This window comes from Bos indicus x Bos taurus, unplaced genomic scaffold (assembly GCF_003369695.1).
Source record: "Bos indicus x Bos taurus breed Angus x Brahman F1 hybrid unplaced genomic scaffold, Bos_hybrid_MaternalHap_v2.0 tig00000003_arrow_arrow_obj, whole genome shotgun sequence".
Classification (NCBI taxonomy): Eukaryota; Metazoa; Chordata; class Mammalia; order Artiodactyla; family Bovidae; genus Bos; species Bos indicus x Bos taurus.
This window is the reverse complement of record NW_020867089.1, coordinates 18,765-40,782: the sequence shown is the minus strand read 5'-3', so window position 1 is coordinate 40,782 and position 22,018 is coordinate 18,765. Positions and strand designations below refer to the sequence as shown.

Below are 22,018 nucleotides of genomic sequence, written 5' to 3'. Positions count from 1 at the left end.
ATATATATGTATTTATCTCTTGACAAATAGGCTTGTATACATCTGTAATACCACAGAACATATACAAAATATATTTCTTGATTTGAGCTCTTTTAATAATATACTGATACAGATTAAGTTGGAAGTAAAAATACAGAGGCAATCCAGATGACTAATAATAACACTGGCTACCATTTCTTGAGCACCTGCACTATGCTTTACCCTGTTCAACCTGCAGAACAGTGTAATGTAGCTTATCTGGGATTATTCCCATCTTACAAGTAATGAGACCTGTAGGTTCACAAGCTTAAGTGTAGTAGCTAATAAAAGGTAGAGTTGAAATTCAAACCCTTATCTGTCTAACTCTGAAGTCTAGGCTCTTCCTAGTCTGACTCTGTGAAGATTTTCAAGTCGATTTATCCTCTATACTTCAATTATCATGTCTTATAAACTTCAGCTTGTTGGTACAGTGCCCCCAATTCATGTCTTTTGCTTTTCTTATTTACTAATTTTTTAAAAGTATAAAAGTAATATTTGTTGCAGCGGAAAAGCTGGAAAGCTGGGGTTTGGGGGGTTTTTGTTTTTTTAATTCATCGGTAGTCCTACCACCTATATGCTTTCCATGTGGCGCTAGTATAAAGAACCCCCACCTGCCAGTGCCGGAGACAAAGAGACACGGGTTCGATCCTTCGGTTGGGAAGATCCCCTGGAAAAGGAAATGGCAACCCATTCCAGTATTCTTGCTTGGGAAATTCAATGGACAGAAGAGCTTGGTGGGCTAAGGTCCATAGTGTCACAAGGAGATGATCACAGTTAATATGATATTTCCTCTTGTCTTTAATATGAATGTTGAAATATGGTTGGAATTTGTTGTATTGTAGTTTTTCTTATTTATCCCCCAGTTTATCTTGAATAGGGTTTATATGTCATTTAAAATCCTTCAAAAAAGCCACTTTTTAATGTCTGCATAGCTTTCTGACACACAACTGGGCTAGAATTGAACTGAGCTAGAAATGTTCACCTGCAGTTGGCTATTTAGCAACCCATGACTTTTTGAAATAGTACAAACTATAAATTTTAATGTGTCAGAAGTATTTATTATTTATTTTGTGCCATGTCTATGCTGTCAAGTACAGTAGAATGAAAATTTACTTTAAAACACTCAACTGTCTTCCCCCAGGAACGATGCCAAAACTGTCAATGTGATCACAACGGCCTGTTTCTCTAAGGTCACCAAGGTGAGCTCCTGCAGGGCTGGTGTGAAGGCGCCATAGGCGGGTAGTCGCTTTTCTGGCTGAAAGGTGAAGGAGAGGAGTGGGTGTGCAAGGAAGCACTGGTGTGCAGACACACTGTCCAGACTGTGCTTGGGCTGCTGCCCTGGTTTATCTGTGCTCTAGAACAGTCAACCAAAATTAAAGTTTTTTAAAATGCTGTCTATTAAACAATAGCCTTAGCATTTATTTTCATGTTTCCCCTATAATTCTTGACTGGGCTTGGACAAAGCTGAGAGAAATTTAAGGCCATGTTTGACTTTCTGTTAGAAGGGCTATAATGTCACTTTTCTTATGGGGATGTAGAAATTCTTGACTTGCTGCTTGAAGGATAACAACTCTGTAGAACCTGGCTAAGAAAGATGAGCCCAAATCCTACCACTCTTTTCTTTTTTTTTCCCCTTCAGATCCTAGTTCATATGCATGTATAAAATATAGACAGAAGTATTTATTCTTTGTTGTAAGCTGGGATGAGTAATTGACTTTGTCTGAACTCGTCTTTAGATATTAGTTGCTGCTTTGACATTCTTCCTTGGGAAAGATGAAGAGGAGAAACAAGACAGTGACTCAGAGTCCGAGGTTAGTTTAAAACCCACAGATACTTTTGAACTTCACAGTTAATCAGATTTTATTATTGTTCTCAGAGTAGATTGTTAAAGTTTAGAAACTTCTAATGCTACCTTTATCCTTTATTGAGTTCTGCCATGCTGAGATTTTGTTCTATTTAGATTTTGTCCCATTCAGTAAGATTAGTTAAATAACTAATAAAACTTAGATTCATTCAGTCTTGTTCTTTCTAGAGCTATACCTATATCTCACTGTTTAAATCTAGAAAATTACTAATTTTACTATTTTATTTTATTATTTTATTATTTACTAATAATTAAATCTAAAAATTACTGCCAATATATTTTGAGGTTAAATATCATGGAAGTTTATAGAGTGGAGAAAGGAAGTTGTATGTGTGTGTGTGTTCTAAGTCTCTTCAGTCATGTCCGACTCTGTGGACCCTAAAGACTATAGCCCTGCCAGGCTCCTCTGTCCATGGGATTCTCCAGGCGAGAATACTGGAGTGGGTTGCCATGCCCTCCATCAGTGGATCTTCCCAATGCAGGGATCCAACTCGAATCTCTTATATCTCCTGCATTGGCAAGCAGGTTCTTTACCATTAGCGCTACCTGGGAAGCCCTGGGCGGTATGCTGCTAAGTCGCTTCAGTCATGTCCGACTCCATAAGAGGCAGCTCACAGGCCTCCTCTGTCCCTGGGATTCTCCAGGCAAGAATACTGGAATGGGTTGCCATTTCCTTCTCCAACGCATGCATGCATGCTAAATCGCTTCAGTCGTGTTCGACTCTGTGCAACCCCATGGACAGCAGCCCACCAGGGTCCTCTGTCCACGGAAGTCTCCAGGCAAGAGTACTGGAGTGGGAGAATTCCGTGGTTATAGCATCTTTAAAAGGAAGAATCAGGATTTATGATGTCATGAAATTTTCTTTGTTAAAAATACTTTTATTAAGATGAAAAAGAAATTCTAAAAAAATGTCCCTTCTCATTTTTGCATTTTGGTAATAATACTGGAATATGAAATAACATCTTCTAATTTGTTTTGTTATTATTTTATTAAATAATGTATGAACAATACAATTCCTACTGTAAAAAATTTCAGATATTATAGATATAATAAAAGTTTCTTAATCCTTTCTTACTTCTTTCTCACCTCCGTTTTTATAGATAACCATTTCGTTTCTCATGCATATGTATGTGGACACATATACATATTGTCTTATGTGTGTAGTCTGTTTTTAAAATACATATAAACAATATATTTTATTTTGCACTGTGTTTTCTTTGTGATGACATATATATAGATTGATAGATGTATCAGTGCCTTTGGATAGTCTTCTAGTTGTACATAGAGATCTATCTCAGTATTTTAACCTCCACATAACGTTTTCAGAATATGAAATGAACGTGGTGTAGATTAAACATTTCCCTATTGATAAAGACTTGTTTCCAGGTTTGTTTTTTTCCTTCAAATAAAAACATACTTGCCTTCTGTCTATATATTATACTTCAATGAAAACTCAAAGCAGAAAAACAGGTTAGTGCTGTAGTGGAAATCTTCATATGTGCCTGTTTCTATAGATGGGCAAATATTTTATTGAATTTTTAAAGTTGTGTTTATTTTTAATAGCTTCATGCAAAGAGTACAAATACAAAGAAGTAACTGAAAGGGTTATTCTCTGCTCTTATGCAGATTTTCCTTGTTGATGGTTTTACAAAGTAGTTTTTTCTTCAGGATGAAGGACCAACAGCAAGAGACCTGCTTGTGCAGTATGCCCACGGGAAGAAGAGCTCTAAAAACAAGAAGAAGTTGGAAAAGGCTATGAAAGTCCTCACGGTGAGACTCGTACCTAGGAAAGGAGATGGGATTCATTAAAACGCAGAATATGTGGTCTTTAGGAAAAGCTTTTAGGCATTTGAAATAAAGTAGCATTTTTGTTAAAGACTTAGAAATGTGTGATGAATTTTTAAGCCCTGATTTTTAGATGAATAATTGTTCTCAGCTCTAGCAAAGTCTGTGACTTGAATAAATTAATTGATTAAATTCATTTTTATTTGTTTTGATCATGTCTTCTCAGAAGAGAACACAAATGAAGTAAATCTTATATTTTGTAGTGATTATTTGAAGTCATTAATTTGCCCCTAGTTGTTTTTTAATGTTTATATTTCCAAATCCCTATAAATCTCACAGGTGTTAATAGATGGAACATTCCCAAGCTGACTCTTAGAAGACTTAAAGCACCTTTAGTTCTTCCAGTTGAAAGAAGGTTTTTGGAACAAGATTTTTTTTTTCTTTTTAAATAGTGGGATAGACTTGATAACAGCCTAGGGCCTCTTCACTATAATTCAGAATGTAAATATTTTCCTCTCCCTTTCTTTCAGAAACATAAAAAGAAGAAAAACCGGAGGTGTTTAACTTTTCAGCTATTCACTTGATTCATGATCCCCAAGGTACTGTAATTATGACCTCCCAAGTTCCTTGTTGGCTTTATCTGCCTGTTTAGCTTCCCAACTTCCAGGTTATCAGAGAATATAAAATCCCTGCACTTAATAGACAATAAATGCTGAATTGTTGCCTGTTGGTTGTGGCCTAGAGAATTATGTTCTAAAGCAGTGATTCCCAGCCCACAGCAAAATAAGAAAAATGTGGGGAACGGCTCTCTTTGCAGTTCATGTCTTTCATAATGCAGTAATAGTAGGACATTCTACTTGACCAAATGAAAATTAACAATCTCTTGTTATTCCCGTTTTTTTTTGTTTTGTTTTAAAACTGGCGGGTGGAAACCTAAAATTTGGGAAACCTGTTTTAGAACACTAGTTCTCAAACTAGATTGCATGTGGAATCAGTTGGGGAATTTTATGAAACTATAGTGGTACTTAGGTCCTGTTATTCCCAGAGACTGATTAGTTGATATGGGGTATGATTGGGCAATGGGGTTGTTGTTTTGTTTGTTTGTTTTAGGGTAGATCCCTGTTGGTTATCTATTTTAAACATAGCGGTGTGTTTTACATGTCAATCCCAAACTCTGAATCTATCCCTCCCCTGGCAATGGGGCTTTTAAATGCTTTCTGTACTCCAGTTTACTGACCCTTCCTCTCGGTCAGTGTTCCTCAAACTTTAAAGCATATACAGACCACTGTGGGATCCTATTAAAGTACAGATTCTGATTTTCAGTAGGTCTGGGGGTAGGTCCTGCGTTTCAGTATTTGTAATAAGCTACACGGTGGACAGCTGCGGGTGGTCTGCAGACCACACTTTAAGAAGCACGGTCTTAGAGTGTTTGTCAAACAGTCACTCGATGTTGATGCTGAAAATCTTGGGAATCCTTAAGACTTAACTTTGGGCACCATCAAAGGTGTATTTGCTTCTGTGTAAGTCTGTCCACCTGTCCTGTCAGTTTTCGCCATCCTGGTTCTGCAGTGACTTCAGGCACAGTCACACTAGAGTCAACAATCAAACCACCGCTTTTCTCTACACTTGTTGAATAATATTGCGCAGACCATGGGCCCACAGTATACATCTCTGATTATTTTCTTCTTTCCAGATTTTGCAGAAAAGCTACTGAAGCAGCTGGAGAGCTCCAAGGAGAGATTTGAAGTGAAGATGATGCTCATGAACCTCATCTCCAGATTGGTGGGAATTCACGAGGTTTGAATTGCATTGTGTTTCTCTTGATGATATTGGAAGTAGAATTATTCTTGGTAAGAGGACACCTTTGACTAAGGTAGAGCAGTGGCTTAATTTTATCCTCGCATACCATCTCAACCCATATAGTTTACAAAAGGATAAAATCTTTCACTAGAAAACAGCTGTTTTTGTCACTTTTCCTTATCAGTAAGTATGAATGTTGAATTGTACATGTATTCAGTTTATAGACAGACTGTTTTGTTCTTTTTTTTTTTTTACTTCCTTTTATTTACCTTTGTTTCATTTATACTTTTTTCTGAGCCAACATAGCCCACATATTTTTATCAACTGTTACTATGTTTCACCATTTACCCCTTCATAGCTTTCCTGACTTCTGGCTTACTCACTTAACAAAGCTGAATTCTCTGATTATTCATTTAATATTAAATTAGATTGCAAGAACTCTTTGGTGGTATAATGTATGTAATTGTGTATACATATGGAAACTTCAAACATACTCAGACTATCTGCCTTTATAGAAAAGGAGGAATTCCCAAAAATTCAGGCCATGAAGAAATGACCGTGAGGTTGTTCCTGTCATTTTGCTCTTGTGACTAGTTCTGATCTGATTGTCATTGAATATGTTGCTTTCTTCAAAAAACAAAAAGTAAAACAGGCTTCTTTATTGAATATCATGTGGTATAGATAAATACCAAGATAAAAATGAAAGTAGACATGAGCGAATATACTTATTCCATTTCTAAAAGAAAAATTTAACATGTTAAGAATAAATTGCTTTTCCTCCATGGGATGCAGTTCTAAAGCAGGATCATCCAGTCAATTCTTGTTACCTTTGTGCAGTAATTTCAAGTCACAGCTGAATTTGAGCTCAATAGAAAAGCAAATGTGATTTGTAATTGAAGTCTGATTTGATAGAAATGAAAACTGGAGCTTCACAACTGACTGCAGTTAAACATCCATCTCTATATCAAAACACAAGTCTTACCGTTTCGTTTTCTGGTCCTACTTTTGCTCTGTGACTAAAATAGAAAAAATTTATTCTCACATGATGAGAGCTTTGAAAAAGCCTAGGCCATCTCCAAAGTTTTTCTTCTTGAAGTTAAAGATTACAGTTGCTTTAATAACTGGATCCTCATCACTTTCATCTAGGTAGTTCAGTTCAATTCAGTCACTCAGTTGTGTCCAACTCTATGACCCCATGGACTGCAGCACGCCAGGCCTCCCTGCCCGCCACCAACTCCCAGAGTCTACTCAAGCTCATGTCCATTGAGTCGGTGATGCCATCCAACCGTCTCATCCTCTGTCGTCCCCTTCTCCTGCCTTCAATCCCAGCATCAGGGTCTTTTCAAATGAGTTTCAACTTCAACATCAGTCCTTCCAGTGAATATTCAGGACTGATCTCCTTTAGGATGGACTGGTTGGATCTCCTTGCTGTCCAAGGGACTATCAAGAGTCTTCTCCAACACCACAGTTCAAAACCATCAATTCTTCAGCACTCAGCTTTCTTTATAGTCCAGCTCTCACGTGCATACATAACTACTGGAAAAATCATAGTCTTGGCTAGATGGACCTTTGTTGGCAAAGTAATGTCTCTGCTTTTCAATATGCTGTCTAGGTTGATCATAACTTTGCTTCCAAGGAGTAAGCGTCTTTTAATTTCATGGCTGCAGTTACCATCTGCAGTGATTTTGGAGCCCACATCTAGGTGGAGCTCAGAGTAATTTCTCCATTGTGGTTTGATTGGTATACAATAAGAAAACTAGACTGTGGGTTTTTTGGTGATCAGATTACACTAGGTGCTATTCAGGTTTGAATTACTGTTACCTTTGAAGACTAAAAAATTGCTTCTGTAGCCACACCAATTTAAAAGTAGAATGTTGCATTTTGACTGCCTTTCCTCCCTTGGTTTATTCTGTGTACACGTTCTGCCTTGACATAATGAGGATAGGAACATAGCCTTCCTTTCCTTGATTAATACAGTGCATTGAATCATCCTGGATCACTCATACCTGTTGAGAGGGGAAAAATGACTCCCAGTTAGCTAAGCGTGGTGATATAATTACATCGTGGAGCACTGAAACTCTGCAGCTCAGCAGAGTTTATATATTAAGTTCGTGCATTCTTTTCTCCACAGCTTTTTCTCTTCAACTTCTACCCCTTTGTGCAAAGGTTTCTACAGCCTCACCAAAGAGGTAAGACTTCCGCTTGCTGTGTTCCTTTCATGGCCTTGGGGTTAGAATAACCATTCAGAGTCTTTTGTTCTGGAATTACAGTTACTGGGGGCAGGGGGCGGGGGGGACTGTAAAATATTTGGTTTCTCAAAGCAAGGCTGTTTGTAATACCATACTCATATGGAAAAGTCTTAAAAAGACTTTTGACTATTTACTGTAACTTGGTAATAGATATGAGGGTTTGCCTTACTCCTTTCATTGCCCTTATTTGTATTCTTAATTAAAAACATCAACATTGTTAATAGGCTATACCTCAATACAAAATAAAAAGTTTAAAGTTTGGGGGGAAAAATAAATAAATAAAAGCAAGAAGAAAGTAATGGTTGTCTTTGCCTTTGAACTTGAACCAAAGTAGGAAAGAAGTAAACATTTATTGAACATTTAGCATGAGCCAAATGCTGTGCTAAGTGATTCACATGTAGTCAAATTGTTTCATCCTCACTTCAGTCCTATGAGGTATAGAAAGAAGAAAGACCAAGATCCCTCCCTTCGTTTGCCAAAGGCCTCGTTCTTTATATATGTATGGTTTAGTTGCTAAGTCATGTCCGACTCTTGCGACCCCATGGACTGTAGCCATCTGTCCATGGGGTTCTCCAGGCAAGAATACTGGAGTAGATTGCCATTTCCTTCTTCAGGGGATCTTCCTGACCCAGGAATCAAACCCAGGTCCCCTGCATTGCAGGCAGATTCTTTATATATACTGCTTCTTTAAAGGGAGAGAGTATGTATATGTGTATGTTTATATTTTTTTATTTATTTAGTGATTCCTAGTGAGCACTGCATTAGACATCAGTGAACATAAAGTATTGCTCTTACCTTCATGGAGCTTACATCCTAGAAGGAGATCCACAGAGTGTTGTATATAATATGTCCAGGTGAAGATAAGTATTCTGAGAAAAAAGGAAGCAGGTAAGGGGAATAGAAAGTGCCAGCGTGGGTTCTGTTTGGATTATGTGGTCAGGAAAGACATTTTGATGAGGCAGCAGCTGAGCAGGAAGCAAGGCAGTGAGCCATGCAGACGTCCGAGAGTTGGGTGTTCCAGGCAGAGTACTTAGCAGGAGCGCTAAGGCCGGTGTGTGTGCTCGCCATGTTTGCTGTGGTCCTGAGACGGGGCTGTAAACTGACTGACCGTGCCTTTCTGATCTCTTACACTGTTAGAAGTAACGAAGATCCTTCTGTTTGCCGCACAAGCGTCTCATCACTTAGTACCCCCAGAGGTGAGAACTCTTAAACTTTACTTCTGTCAGGATCTAGTGAGTACATAGCAGTGCCACTGAGTATACATGGTGGCTTTTCCCACAGAGATTACTGTGCTCCCCACCTTCTTAAACTGAGTAGAAGAGACACTAGCTCTTAAGGACACTTATATAGAGAAGTTTACTTTTAGAAATAAAAACATTTTACTATAGAAAATAAAGTTTGTTTTGAACCAGTGGTTGAGAATTCTTGTTTTGTTGAGTGGCCAAATTTTATCCTGGAGAAGGCAAGAATATCAGTGAATTTATATAGTGATTAAAGGAGAGCCAGATTTAGTTTCAGAATAGCCAAGAAGACAGCGACACCCAAAGTAGAGTACTTCTCTGTCTTCCTCAGTCTTGCTCCTTCCACCTCCCAGACCGAAGGTGGAGGGCTGTTTTTCCACGGTGATAGTGTATCATCCCTTCATCGTCAAGCGTTTAGTAGGTGGAGACATGTTACCAATACTCATATCCTTTCTTCCCATCCCATTCAGATCATCCAATCATTGCTCATGACTGTGGCCAACAATTTCGTTACTGACAAGAACGCTGGAGAAGTCATGACAGTAGGGTATGTAGAATGTGGCTGGAGGCGGTGGCTGTGGTTTTCACCTGCTGGCTTTGCTTTCCGTTACCAAGATGTGAAATTTCAGCTAAAATGGTGCCCTCTGAGAAAAACTTAAAATAGACTTCCGCCTTCTCAGTATTTTTCTTCTTCTCTTGGTAATTTTTTAATTTATTGGTTAGAATTTTGAGCCAGAGAAAAGATTTCTGTCCTTCTAGTCAACATTTTGTTTTTTAACTAGCTTTTTACTCTTTTAAATGAATGCTTGTGTGCAATCTAAATATTTTTCCCCTGCCTGCTACCCTGAATTCCTGTCTTCCCTGGAACAAATGATTCATTATTAAATGATTCTTTAATCCCAAAGCAGTTCAGTGACCTTTTTGATTAATACAAAAACACTTAGTGAGTGTGAGCACTGGTTTAGGAAGTCCGGTCCGTCCTGATAACTAAGCAGTATGCTGAACAGCTGCTTTTTATCTCACTTGGAAAACATTGCTGGGAGATAACAGCCCTAAAAACTAACTTTTTGGGTGGAATAGGGGGAGAGGAGGGGATGTACATGTAATTATGACTGATTCGTGTTGATGTACGGTAGAAACCAACAAAACATTGTAAAGCAGTTATCCTCCAATTTAAAAAAAAAAAAAAAAAGATTTTGACTTGACCTGATACAGTTTCCCCTAGAGTTGGTGAATAAATGCTGCCAACATATACGAGCCCACCTCCCTTTATTGCCCTTTGCTTTACACACTGAAGGTCTGTGTTAACTTTGTGTGGGGCAAGCCTAATGGAGACATCTTTCCAATAGCATTTGCTCACTCCATGTCTCTGTGTAACGTTTTGGTAATCACCAGCGTAAAGATTATGCCTCACTGAAGGCTCAGATGAAGGTTAGCACTTTTAGCAGTAAAGTATGTTTGAATTAAGGGTGAAAGTGAAGTAGCTCAGTCGTGTCCGACTCTTTGTGACCCCATGGACTATAGCCTACCACGTTCCTCTGTCCATGGGATTTTCCAGGCAAGAATACTGGAGTGGGTTGCCATTTCCTTCTCCAGAGGATCTTCCCGACCCAGGGATCAAACCCAGGTCTCCCGCATTGTAGGCAGATACTTTACCATCTGAACCACCAGGGAAGCCTTAATTAAGGGTATGTACATTTTTTTCTTAGACATAATGCTGTTGCACGTTTTATGAACTACAATATAGTTGAAACATAACTTTTATATACACTGGGAAACCAGAAAACACGTGTGACTTGCTTTATTGCATTGTTCTGGAACCAGATCGGCACTATGTCCAAAGCATGCCTGTATTTTAGAGGTGACAATGTTGCTTATTCTTCTAATAGAGGAAATAGCAGTAAACTTCGTGGAAACAAACCCTTCTGAGGCTGCCCACTCCCACATCCCACCAGAGACCTCAGCGCTATAAAACCAACCTTATATTCCTTGTGATTTAGTCTTTTTAGAAAATCTTCTTAGGTCGAACCACATGAAACTGCTGTTTTTTTTTATTTCATTTTTTCCTTTTTTAGAATCAATGCTATAAAAGAGATAACAGCTCGATGTCCTTTAGCCATGACTGAGGAACTTCTGCAAGACCTGGCTCAGTATAAAACACACAAAGATAAGAGTAAGTGCTGTGTTATTCTCAGTAGATGAAGGAGTATAGAGTATCTCATTTTTGTCTCAGTAGACTCTTTGCTCTGAAGTTTCTAGTTAAAGCTGTTATTTTCCAGATGTGATGATGTCTGCTAGAACTTTGATTCAGCTTTTCCGAACACTGAATCCTCAGATGTTACAAAAAAAATTCCGGGTAGGTGAAGCATACATGTATTGATCAAGGATTTGGTCTCAGAAAGTGAGAGTCATTTCCTCCAATTTGAGTTTGAGTATTTCTGGTGCTTGGAGTAGGAAATGGCAGCCTACTTCAGTATTCTTGCCTGGGAAATCCCACGGACAGAGAGAGCCTGGGGGGGTTACAGTCAGGCCGTCAGGGCTGGACTAGATGGGGTTGCAAAGAGTCGGGCACAACTAAGCACATTTCTGATGCTTCCATTTAGAGTATTAGTGATAAACGTAGTTTTATTCTTTAAACTCAGAATAAAGTTGAATACTATTCCTTAACTATTTTATAGTTGGTATATGCTCTTTGATACTGAATGAGTCTTATAGACCTTTTCAGATCTGTAGCTGATGACAGCATTGAACAGGCTATTCCTTAACCAGATAGTACCTCTACTGAGGTGGGAGGAAATGAGATGTATGTATGTCACGGAAGCAGAGATCTCAAGACCTAAGAATCAAAGTTTCCTGGGGTAGTTCAGAAGAAAGCAAGAAAAGAGTGGGCAAAGTTTTGAGAGGGAATTTACTTTGACCCAAGACATTGGTGAACTGTTTTTGTCATTCATTTGCTTCCATTTTTTGTGATTCTTTTGAATTCATAATCCTAAAGAATCCTTTTCATGAATAATGTTTTGCTGTCTAAGCAAAAAACTAATTCCTTTCCTTTAGGGTAAACCTACAGAAGCCTCCATAGAAGCAAGAGTGCAAGAATATGGAGAACTAGATGCTAAAGATTACATTCCAGGAGCAGAAATTCTGGAAGTTGAAAACGAAGAAGAAAATGCTGAAGGCGATGAAGGTTTGTTTTTCTTGCACCATTATTCAGGACAGAATCACTCCTGCTATATCTGTATTGACCTTGAAATCTTTATACTGTTTGGACATTCATTCAGCTGACGTTAACTGAGTAATGACTGCTGATGCGGGCATTGCAGGTATTGATGGGCATTGATGGGCGTGGTTCCTGCTCTGAGGGAACTGACATTCTACTGTAGGAAATGCCTTTTTGGTCCTTCAGATTGGCTGCCCCTTATCAAGGGCATGCTGTTTGATACTTGGGAAAGATAACGGGTTTTTGTTGTTGTTATTGCCTAGAAAAAATGGAGAGGATTACAGTCTCTAGTAGTCCTCCCATTGAAGGCGAGGATTACAGTCTCTAGCAGTCCTCCCATTGAAGGAGAATACTTGTTGAACTTGTCGAGGAATACTCAAGGAACCCCGTTCTGATTTCCAAGGCTAGCATTTATTGCATTGGTTACTAGAGTCCTATCTTCTTCCTGTTTGTTCATTATTTCAACAAAACTTTCGTAAACATTAGCTATGAGCCAGCCACTGTCAAAGCAAAGATGAATGACTTGGTTCCTATCTTTGAGAATTTTTCATACACAGCTAATAAAGCATTAACAGGATTTATGATTACAGTCAGGTATAAGGGCAGGAGAGAGGTCAGGTACGTCTCAGAGGTTCAATAAAATCTTCAAGGAAATGGTGAGCCATGAGTCATACTTTGAATGCTGAGTGAGCAATTGTAGAATAGTGGAGACTTTTCCAGGCAAAGGATTTAGGAAACTTTTAGAATGTAGGATACAAGGCGATGCACAGAAAGCTGTGAGACTGGAGATGGAGTTGGGGCCTTCTCATGAGTGGTGGTGTGCCATGCCTAGGAGCTGGGACACTGTCACAGAATGTGGGTGTCCACTGAGAGAGCTGCAGGTGTCCTTGACTCTGAAAACTCTCTGTGGTAGCTCCATTAGGAACTCTGATGCCTTTTTAATGAGATGTCTACAAGGTTCTTGCGCAACCAGAATTCTCTGCCTTGGTTCCCTGAATGATTTATTTCTAGCTAATTTCTCAAACATTTAAGTGTGCTTAGAAAAGTTAAATAACTCATATGCAGTCACTGTAAATATACAGGTACAGTTTTAATGGACATGATTGGTTTGGTGGAAAGAACACAAGCTCTGGAATCATACGTGATTTTCCTAATTTCAGCATAGTCTGCATTTCTAGCTGTTTTTTAGCCTGGGGCAGGTTATGTAACTTGAGAATCTATTCCTCTTTTGTTGAGTCACGACGGTCAGAGAAAGATTGTCAAATTTTGGCTCATGGTGGATACTTAATCAGTGCTTATTCTCCATTCTTTGACTTAGTTAAATTGATGTGACTTATTTAACAATACTACTGCTCAACTTTTGGTGAGCCCCTACTTGAGGTTCATTATATAAGCTTTCTTTTGCTTGATTTGCCTCAGTGTACCATGAGCGCTGAGCAGAAGGCGGGGGTGCTGACACGCTCTTTTTCATGCAGATGGCTGGGAGAGTGCCAGTCTCAGTGACGAGGCAGATTCCGATGGTGAATGGGTTGACGTGCACCATTCTTCCGATGAAGAACAGAAAGAGATCGTAAGTCCTAAAAGTTCCTGTCCCAAGTGTTGAGGGGCTACGCTCTCAGTAGGGCTAATGGCCGTTTAAGCCTGTGTTGTGTTCTGTCAAGTCTGAGAAACTGAACAGCATGCCCCTGGAGGAGCGGAAGGCCAAAGCGGCAGCCGTCAGCACTAGCCGAGTGTTAAGTCAGGAAGACTTCCAGAAAATCCGAATGGCCCAAATGAGGAAAGAGCTCGACGCTGCCCCTGGAAAAGCCCAAAAGAGGAAATACATTGAAATAGACAGTGATGAGGAGCGCAGGTAAGACGGCACACGCACCAGGCCCTCAGTCAGCTCACGTGACTATGAACGTCGTAGGAAAAGGAATTCTCTCCTTGTCTGATATTATGGTTTTTTTATTTACCCCAGGGGTGAGTTACTTTCTCTTCGGGACATTGAACGCCTTCATAAAAAGCCAAAGTCTGACAAGGAGACAAGACTAGCAACTGCAATGGTGAGTGAGGCATGTCATTGCCTGGTTCTTTAAAGACAGCAGATACAGTGAAGTGAAATACGACTCAAAACTTCTATAGGCACAGAAAAGCTATAATTAACATAGAATAGAAGGCATAGATGGGAAGTTAGATGAGTTTTAGCAACTTGACAGCCATGTAACCACTGTCCAAGACAAACTGGAGCGCAGAAAGGCACCATAACATTTTCCCAGTTTAAAGGAGGTGCACAGTTCACAGTCCATTTATCAAAGCTATGAGAAAAGCAGTGGAATGTTTATAGTCATTAAAGAAAAGCAGAGACAGTTGGAGCCTGCCTGCCTTCCCAGCTTCATTTTCTCTGCCTTTATTCCAGACACCATTCCAAACACTCCCTACGTCACCGTCTGTTGCATTGGTACTGACATCTCTTTAGACAAGTTTGAAAACCCTTGTTTCTTCCCCACACCTGTGGATAAACTATTCCTACTTCCTGAAATGCTCTACCCTTCCCACCTTTCCTCACCAGAAAGGCCTTCACCCTGCAATGAGCAGCTCATGAGGTCTCCCTTTCTCAGAGGCTCCTCTGACCTCTTGAACGCCCTTTGTTCCACTGTGCTCCCCAGCCGCATTACAGCGCATCACAGTCATGTCTCCCCTGGACTGAACTGTCACCAAGGAGCAAGGACTGGGTTCCATCCACCTTCGTATCCTTGACTTCCAGTAGAGCCACCACAGAGGAGATGTGTGTGTTGATGTGTTAACTCCTGCCATGGTATTTTTTGTGCATGTGTGCTAATAGGCTGGAAAAACAGACCGAAAAGAATTTGTGAGGAAGAAAACCAAAATGAATCCATTTTCCAGTTCCACCAATAAAGAGAAGAAAAAGCAGAAGAACTTCATGATGATGCGGTATAGTCATAATGTCCGGTCAAAAAATAAGCGTTCCTTCCGAGAAAAGCAGGTGAGTTCAACCTGAAGCTTGACTAGGCAGAGTGGTGGTGGTGTTCTGAGACTTCTCTATGTGTGAGTGGAATTGTGCCCTCTAAGACCTGGTGTAATGTGTGTCTCAGGATTAATGGGCTGTATTCTTAGCATGGAGAGCAGTCAGAAATGTAAATCCTATACCTAACTTGGTTGAGATTCAGCTGTGTGACTTTTGGGTTTTTTTCTCCTGTGTAAATGAGTTTAGGCTAAATGATTGCTAAGGTCCATTCCTATGCTAAGAGTCTCTTGGTGTTGCATCCGTGAAGTACAATATAAAACTCAACTGAAGAATAATTTTTGAGTGTTTGTTATATGCCTGGTGCTTTTCTCCAAAAAACATTATCATGTGTGGTAGTATCTCAGAAAGGGCTTCCTAGATGGCTCAGTGGTAAAGAACCTGCCTGCCAACACAGGAGACGCATGTTCAATCTCTGGGTCAAGAAGATCCCCGGCAGAAGGAAATGACAACGCACTCCAGTATCCTTGCCTGGGAAATTCCATGAACAGAGAAGCCTGGCAGACTACAGTCCACAGGGTCACAAAGAGTGGAACAAGACTGAGTGACTAAGCAACAACAGTGTCTTAGAAACAGCTTCAGGAGAGCAGTACAGACTAAACAGTCTGTCCCTGGCATGGTCCTTCCTCTGTGTGCCCTTACAGGACTTTGGCATTTTATTTTATCCATTTTCTGTCTTGGGCGAGTAGTCCTATTATTGTAGTAAAACAGATTTTTGTTTGTATATCCTTGTCTACTGGGCATGTACCAGAGTATATATCTAATTGTACCCAGGAGAATCTCTAGGAAATCAGGTAAGTAAATCAAGTAAATCAGGTAAAGTAAATTAGTGCCACATCCTGAACCAGCGTTCCTAAATTGCAAGCCAGTTATGAACCTCCCGGTTCCAAATGTGAGAGCCAGCTCTCCAGGGCAGGGCTCCGTCTGTGTGGGAACCAAGTCAGAATGAACTAAATTAAGGTACCCCTTAAGGCCTCCCTATCTATTTAAACTTGCTAGTTCTCAACTGTTTAGCTGCTGCTGCTGCTAAGTCACATCAGTCGTGTCCGACTCTGTGCGACCCCATAGACGGCAGCCCCCAAGGCTCCTCTGTCCCTGGGATTCTCCAGGCAAGAATACTGGAGTGGGTTGCCATTTCCTTCTCCAATGCATGAAAGTGAAAGTGAAGTCACTCAGTCGTGTCTGACTCTTCGCAACCTCCGTCCATCGGGATTTTCCAGGCAAGAGTACTGGAGTGGGGTGCCCTTGCCTTCTCCGCAACTGTTTAGCAGCATTATATAAGTAATAAAATGACAATATTCTGAATAGAAGTTGTTGAAAGCTGAAGTGAAAGATGCCATTAAAGATTTTAAATAGTCTCAGACTTCCCTGGTGGTCCAGTGGTTAAGAATCCACCTGCCAGTGCTGGGGACAGGGGTTCAATCCCTGGTCCAGGATGATCACACTTGCTGAGGGGCAGCTAAGCCCGTGTGCCACAACTACTGAGCCCATGTGCTATGCGATGCGCTCCACAACAAGAGAAGCCACCGCGGTGAGAAGCCCGTGCACCACAACTAGGCAGTGGTCCCTGCTCACAGCAACGAGAGAAGACCAGCGACGAAGGCCCGGTGCAGCCAGAAATGAATTTATTTTAACAGACTTTAAATTGAAATTTCCCAGTTCAATTTAAATTCATGGTTGAATTGATTAAATCTATTAGTTTATCTTTCCCTGCCTTTTGTACGATTTTACAGTTGAGGAAATAGTTGGCAGTTGGCAAGCCTTGCCTTATTTTGAGATATTTGTAATCTTGCTACACTTAGCTAGGAGTGTTCCCTTCCCTACTTCTCTGTTTTTAGCAGCTTTTTTTTCACATGATAGAGAAGCCCCGCTTTGTTCCCATCAGCACCTCTGGAAGTATCAAATATTTGTCTTAAAGAATTTTTTAAGACGAAGTTAAGAGTTCACTGGACACGCTCACACGTTGGTTCAAGAATGCTTTTTCCTCCTCCGGTTTTCTTGCCATGATCAGAACTTCTGTGTTTGTTTCCTTGTCCTATATTTTCTTCAGGGTCTCTTCATTATGAAGCTTGACTCTGGTTCCTAATTTTCTCTATTCTGTCCTTCCCTCTAGGCCAGCAGAGTAATCAATATGAAAATTATTAAATGAGATATTTTACATTCTTGTTTTTGAGCTAATTGAAACCCAGTGTGTTTTACACTTGTGCTCTGTGCTGTGCTCAGTTGCTCAGTCGTGTCTGCCTCTTTGTGACCCCATGGACTGTAGCCTGCCAGGCTTCTCTGTCCATGGGGATTCTCCAGGCAAGAATTCTAGAGTGGGTTGCATGCCCTCCTCCAGGGGATCTTCCCAACCCAGGGATCAAACTCAGGTCTCCTGCATTGCAGGTGGATTCTTTCCTGTCTGAGCCATCGGGGAAGCCCATGAATACTGGAGTGGGTAGCCTATCACTTCTTCAGGGGATCTTCCTGACCCAGGAATCGAACCAGGGTCTCCTGCACTGAAGGTGGATTCTTTACCAACTGAGCTACAGCCTCAGTTGGGAATATTTGGACTAGCCATGTTTCGTCGCCCAACAGCCATGTTTAGCTAGTGGCTACTGTATTGGATGGTGCAGTTATAGAGCATCTCCAAAAAGAGGTGAGACTAGAGAAGGAAGGTAAAGCACATGAGAAGAGAAAAAGAAGAGGACCTAGCAGTGTGTTCAGATGGTGTGAACGAGGAAGGGGCCTGATATATGTGTGAGAGTGGCCTGTGCTTTGTCACAAAGTTTAATGAGTGGAATTAAATCCATGTAACCTGAGTTACAACATTATTAGCTGATTGTCGTTCGGTTGCCCAGTCGTGTCCAACTCTTTACGACTCCATGGACTGCAGTACTCCAGGCTTCTCTGTCCCTCACCATCTCCTGAAGTTTGCCCAAGTTCATGTCCATTGCATTGGTGACATATTATTAGCTAATATATCATTCTTAACCATATATATGACTATTCCACAGCTTTCCAGTTTTTAACTTATTTACTGCAGATGGTGATTGCAGCCATGAAATTAAAAGACGCTTACTCCTTGGAAGGAGAGTTATGACCAACCTAGATAGCATATTCAAAAGCAGAGACATTACTTTGCCAACAAAGGTCCATCTAGTCAAGGCTGCGGTTTTTCCACTGGTCATGTATGGACGTGAGAGTTGGACTGTGAAGAAAGCTGAGTGCCGAAGAATTGATGCTTTTGAACTGTGGTATTAGAGAAGACTCTTCAGAGTCCCTTGGACTGCAAGGAGATCCAACCAGTCCATCCTAAGGGAGACCAGTCCTGGGAGTTCATTGGAAGGACTGATGCTGAGGCTGAAACTCAAAAACTTTGGCCACTTCATGCGAAGAGTTGACTCATTGGAAAAGACTCTGATTCTGGGAGGGATTGGGGGCAGGAGGAGAAGGGGATGACAGAGGATGAGATGGTTGGATGGCATCACCGACTCGATGGACATGAGTTTGAGTGAACTCCAGGAGTTGGTGATGGACAGGGAGGCCTGTTGTGCTGGTGTGCAATTCATGGGGTCGCAAAAAGTCAGACATGACTGACTGAACTGAACTGAATCAATATAAAACAATATGAACGGATACTATAATTAAACTGACTTTACAGATATGAAAATAATACATATATGGCTAACTCAGAAATACCTTCTTAGCTATGCAACTTAGGTTGAAAGAAACTTGTTAATTTTTTTCTACCGTAAGTGTCCCAGTTATTCTGCCTGTCTACACAGACATACTCAGACCCAGACCTGAGTTAAAGGCAAGAAATCAATAACTTAAAATCATAAAATTCAAAAAGTTTGAATATGTAGATGTAGAGCCAGGCAACTTCCACCCCCCCCCCAAAATGCTTTAAAGTTTCTAGGACTCAAAAGGTGATGGGTGCTTAGGGAATTAATGGAATAATATTCATCACAAACTTAAAAGGTACACATTGGCCTTGGTTATCTTCTTTTTATATTTAGGTTTATTCTTCATAATCTTTTACTTAATATTCCATTTATTTTCTTTTGGGGACTGTGAAACTTTCTGAGGATATTTACAGGTTCACTTTGAACACTGGTCCAGTGGTCTTCTTCTCTAGATCATGTTTACATCATTTTTCCTTTATCTTCCAGCTGGCGCTACGAGATGCACTCTTGAAAAAGAGAAAAAGAATGAAGTAACTTCCAAGCAAGTCTTCCGTTCCAAGGAGAATGCTAAATTTGTACATTTCTCTGAAAACTTGCAAATTAAGAATATTTGTTTACATTAAAAAGTCCAGAAGCACTATGTTGTGGAAACCACAGTAAACTTGGTAGCTTTTGGTGTTCTTATTTTAGAGATGGCTAATGGTGGGAATGTTTGAAATGCAAACAGTCATGGTATAAAATCATTTTCATTTAGTATTCATGCAAGAAAATAATTATATACACATGTATAAAGAAAGAGTGAGAGAGAGTGCCTATTAATTGTCACTGAAGATATAAAAATGAATGAGCCATAACTTCTCATTCAAGATAACCTGTTTGTAGGATGGGGCGAGGGGCAAGTGTGTTTATATGTATTTACACTGCTGTATAAATAGTTCTGTAGTAGAGACAGTTTTATACTTCTGTGGAGTCACAGAGGCCTTACAGACCAACTCTGCAGAGGATGGGTATTATATATTTTCTTAAAACAGGACAATGTTACAAGAGTAAGAGGATCTTACTTGTAAATAGGCTTACCTGCTGAAAACAGGTTCCTGCTGTACAGATTTTGAGTAGACAATTTAGCCTTTTTAGTCCATCCATCCAAAAGATGTAATTTTTTTTTTTTTTTTTAATGCCAGGTATAGGCTTTTTGGCTGAGATCTCATTTTTTAAATTGCCTTAAGTATAAATAGTAATCTCAGAGTGGCTTCTGTTCATTATTTGGGCTGCCCACTCTTCCACAGAAGAAAAAGAAATCAGATTAGTTTCTTCAGTCTTCCTTGACCCTGTAATATGTCCAGCCCTCTGTTGGCCTTGTCTCAATAAAAGGTTTCTAATGTCAAATAGGTCCTCTGTGTGCTGCGTGGTGTGTGTTTTCTCCTTCCCCTAGGCATACTTGAGTAGATTCCAAGGGCCACGAGAGCCATGGTCAGCTGTTCACAAGTTTCTGCATTTGGAAATAGTTTGGTGCCCTCTGTCTCAAATTTCCTAGATAATATTGTGATAGTCGGAAAAATTGCTTCAAACTAGAGAAAAAGGCAGTTTTCTGCCCGCTCAGCAGCTTGTAAAACCACTTCTCTTATTCATTTTCTAGTATCTTCTGTTTGCTTTCCAAGTTCAACTTCAGTGTTACTTCAGTGAAACTTTGCGACTTTTCCTAAGACACCCCATACCACTAGGGATTAGTTACGAAGACCTCAGTGATTAATGATTACTTTGCAGTGGCCTGGCAGAAGGAGCCCTCCATCAACCCCCAGGAGCTTCCGTGTTTCATAGGAAGTGCATGTTTGAATGTTTCAGACCTGAAACTGCTCTTTCCTCTTTGCATTTTTCAGCTGTCTCCCTGTGTATGTGTCTAGCTCCAGAAAGAAGTAAATAAAACTCAAAATCGCCCAGGGTCTATAGCTTTGCTTTTTGAAGTTGTGATGATGCTGGGTACTTTCATCCTTCCCCTGGATTTTTCCACCCTCTGAGCTGCCGAGAGGCCAGAGTCCATTCTGTAGTCTCCTCTCTGTTCTACTACTCTTAACTGAAATTTGTATGGCAGCTAAATTTCTGGCTTTAAAAGCTATATCTTTAACTTTTATTTCTTTAATCCCATAGTATCAGTTGAGTCGTGTCCGACTCTTTGCAACCCGATGGACTGCAGCACGCCAGGCTTCCCTGTCCATCACCAACTCCTGTCCATCAAGTTGGTGATGCCATCCAACCATCTTACCCTCTGTCGTCCCCTTCTCCTGCCTTCAGTTTTTCCCATTGTGAGTGTCGTTTCCAATTAGTTAGTTCTTTGCATCAGGTGGCCAAAGTTGGAGCTTCAGCATCAGTCGTTCAGTGAATATTCAGGACTGATTTCCTTTAGAATTGGCTTGATCTTCTTGCTGTTCAACGGACTCTCACAGCATATAATTCCTTTTATTATTATTGAGAATATTTTCTGTTTAAGTCGGGAGGTCAGATCCTCACAAGGTTGGATGCTGTCAACAAGGGTAGAGTGACCTTCAAGGTGACTTTTACCTTGAAGAAGTCACCAGGGCTTGAACTTCAGCTCTTGAGTCTCAAATTTTTGTCAACAGTGAGAATAGGGCCATTTCAGAGATGAACATTCAACTGTCCAAACTCATATAAAGTATAAATCTAGAATACTGATACATATATGTGATTTTAGCAACTTCTACTAGAAAATAGGGTCCACAGAAGGCAGTGAGTCTGTTCTGTGCTAGTTCAGTGCCCAATAAGTAGATGCTCAACAAATACTTGAATACTTGATAAAAACCCCTATCTGTCAGTCTTCTCTCTGTAAATAAAATACCACCTACTTCATTGATTATTTTGAGAACTAAGCACTTAGCATGGTATTTACCACCAAGAAAGCATTCAGTAAATTTCTCATCAAAGATTACATACCTATTAAGTTTTTTTGTTTTAGTTTTGGGTTTTTTGCTTAATTTACTTGAAACTATAGTTGTTCAGTTCAGTTCAGTCGCTCAGTTGTGTCCGACTCTTTTTGACCCCATGAATCACGGCACGCCAGGCCTCCCTGTCCATCACCAACTCCTGGAGTTCACTCAGACTCACATCCATCGAGTCAGTGATACCATCCAGCCATCTC

General features: G+C 40.2%; 1 protein-coding gene across 1 annotated transcript; it reads left to right on the top strand.

Moving 5' to 3' along the window:
- Nucleotides 1-1,148: 1,148 nt before the first annotated feature.
- LOC113888552 (protein SDA1 homolog) lies at nt 1,149-20,257 on the top strand (the record flags this gene model as incomplete). The annotated part of the gene is given in 17 exon segments (XM_027535618.1): nt 1,149-1,217; nt 1,755-1,829; nt 3,551-3,652; nt 4,198-4,210; nt 4,213-4,266; nt 5,361-5,464; nt 7,599-7,656; nt 8,854-8,912; nt 9,428-9,504; nt 11,033-11,130; nt 11,237-11,313; nt 12,012-12,141; nt 13,650-13,744; nt 13,836-14,026; nt 14,135-14,219; nt 14,999-15,160; nt 19,354-20,257. Coding segments are annotated over 17 exon segments (1,497 nt in total), but the record flags the coding sequence as incomplete, so codon positions are not given.
- Between the last annotated feature and the right edge of the window lie 1,761 nt (nt 20,258-22,018).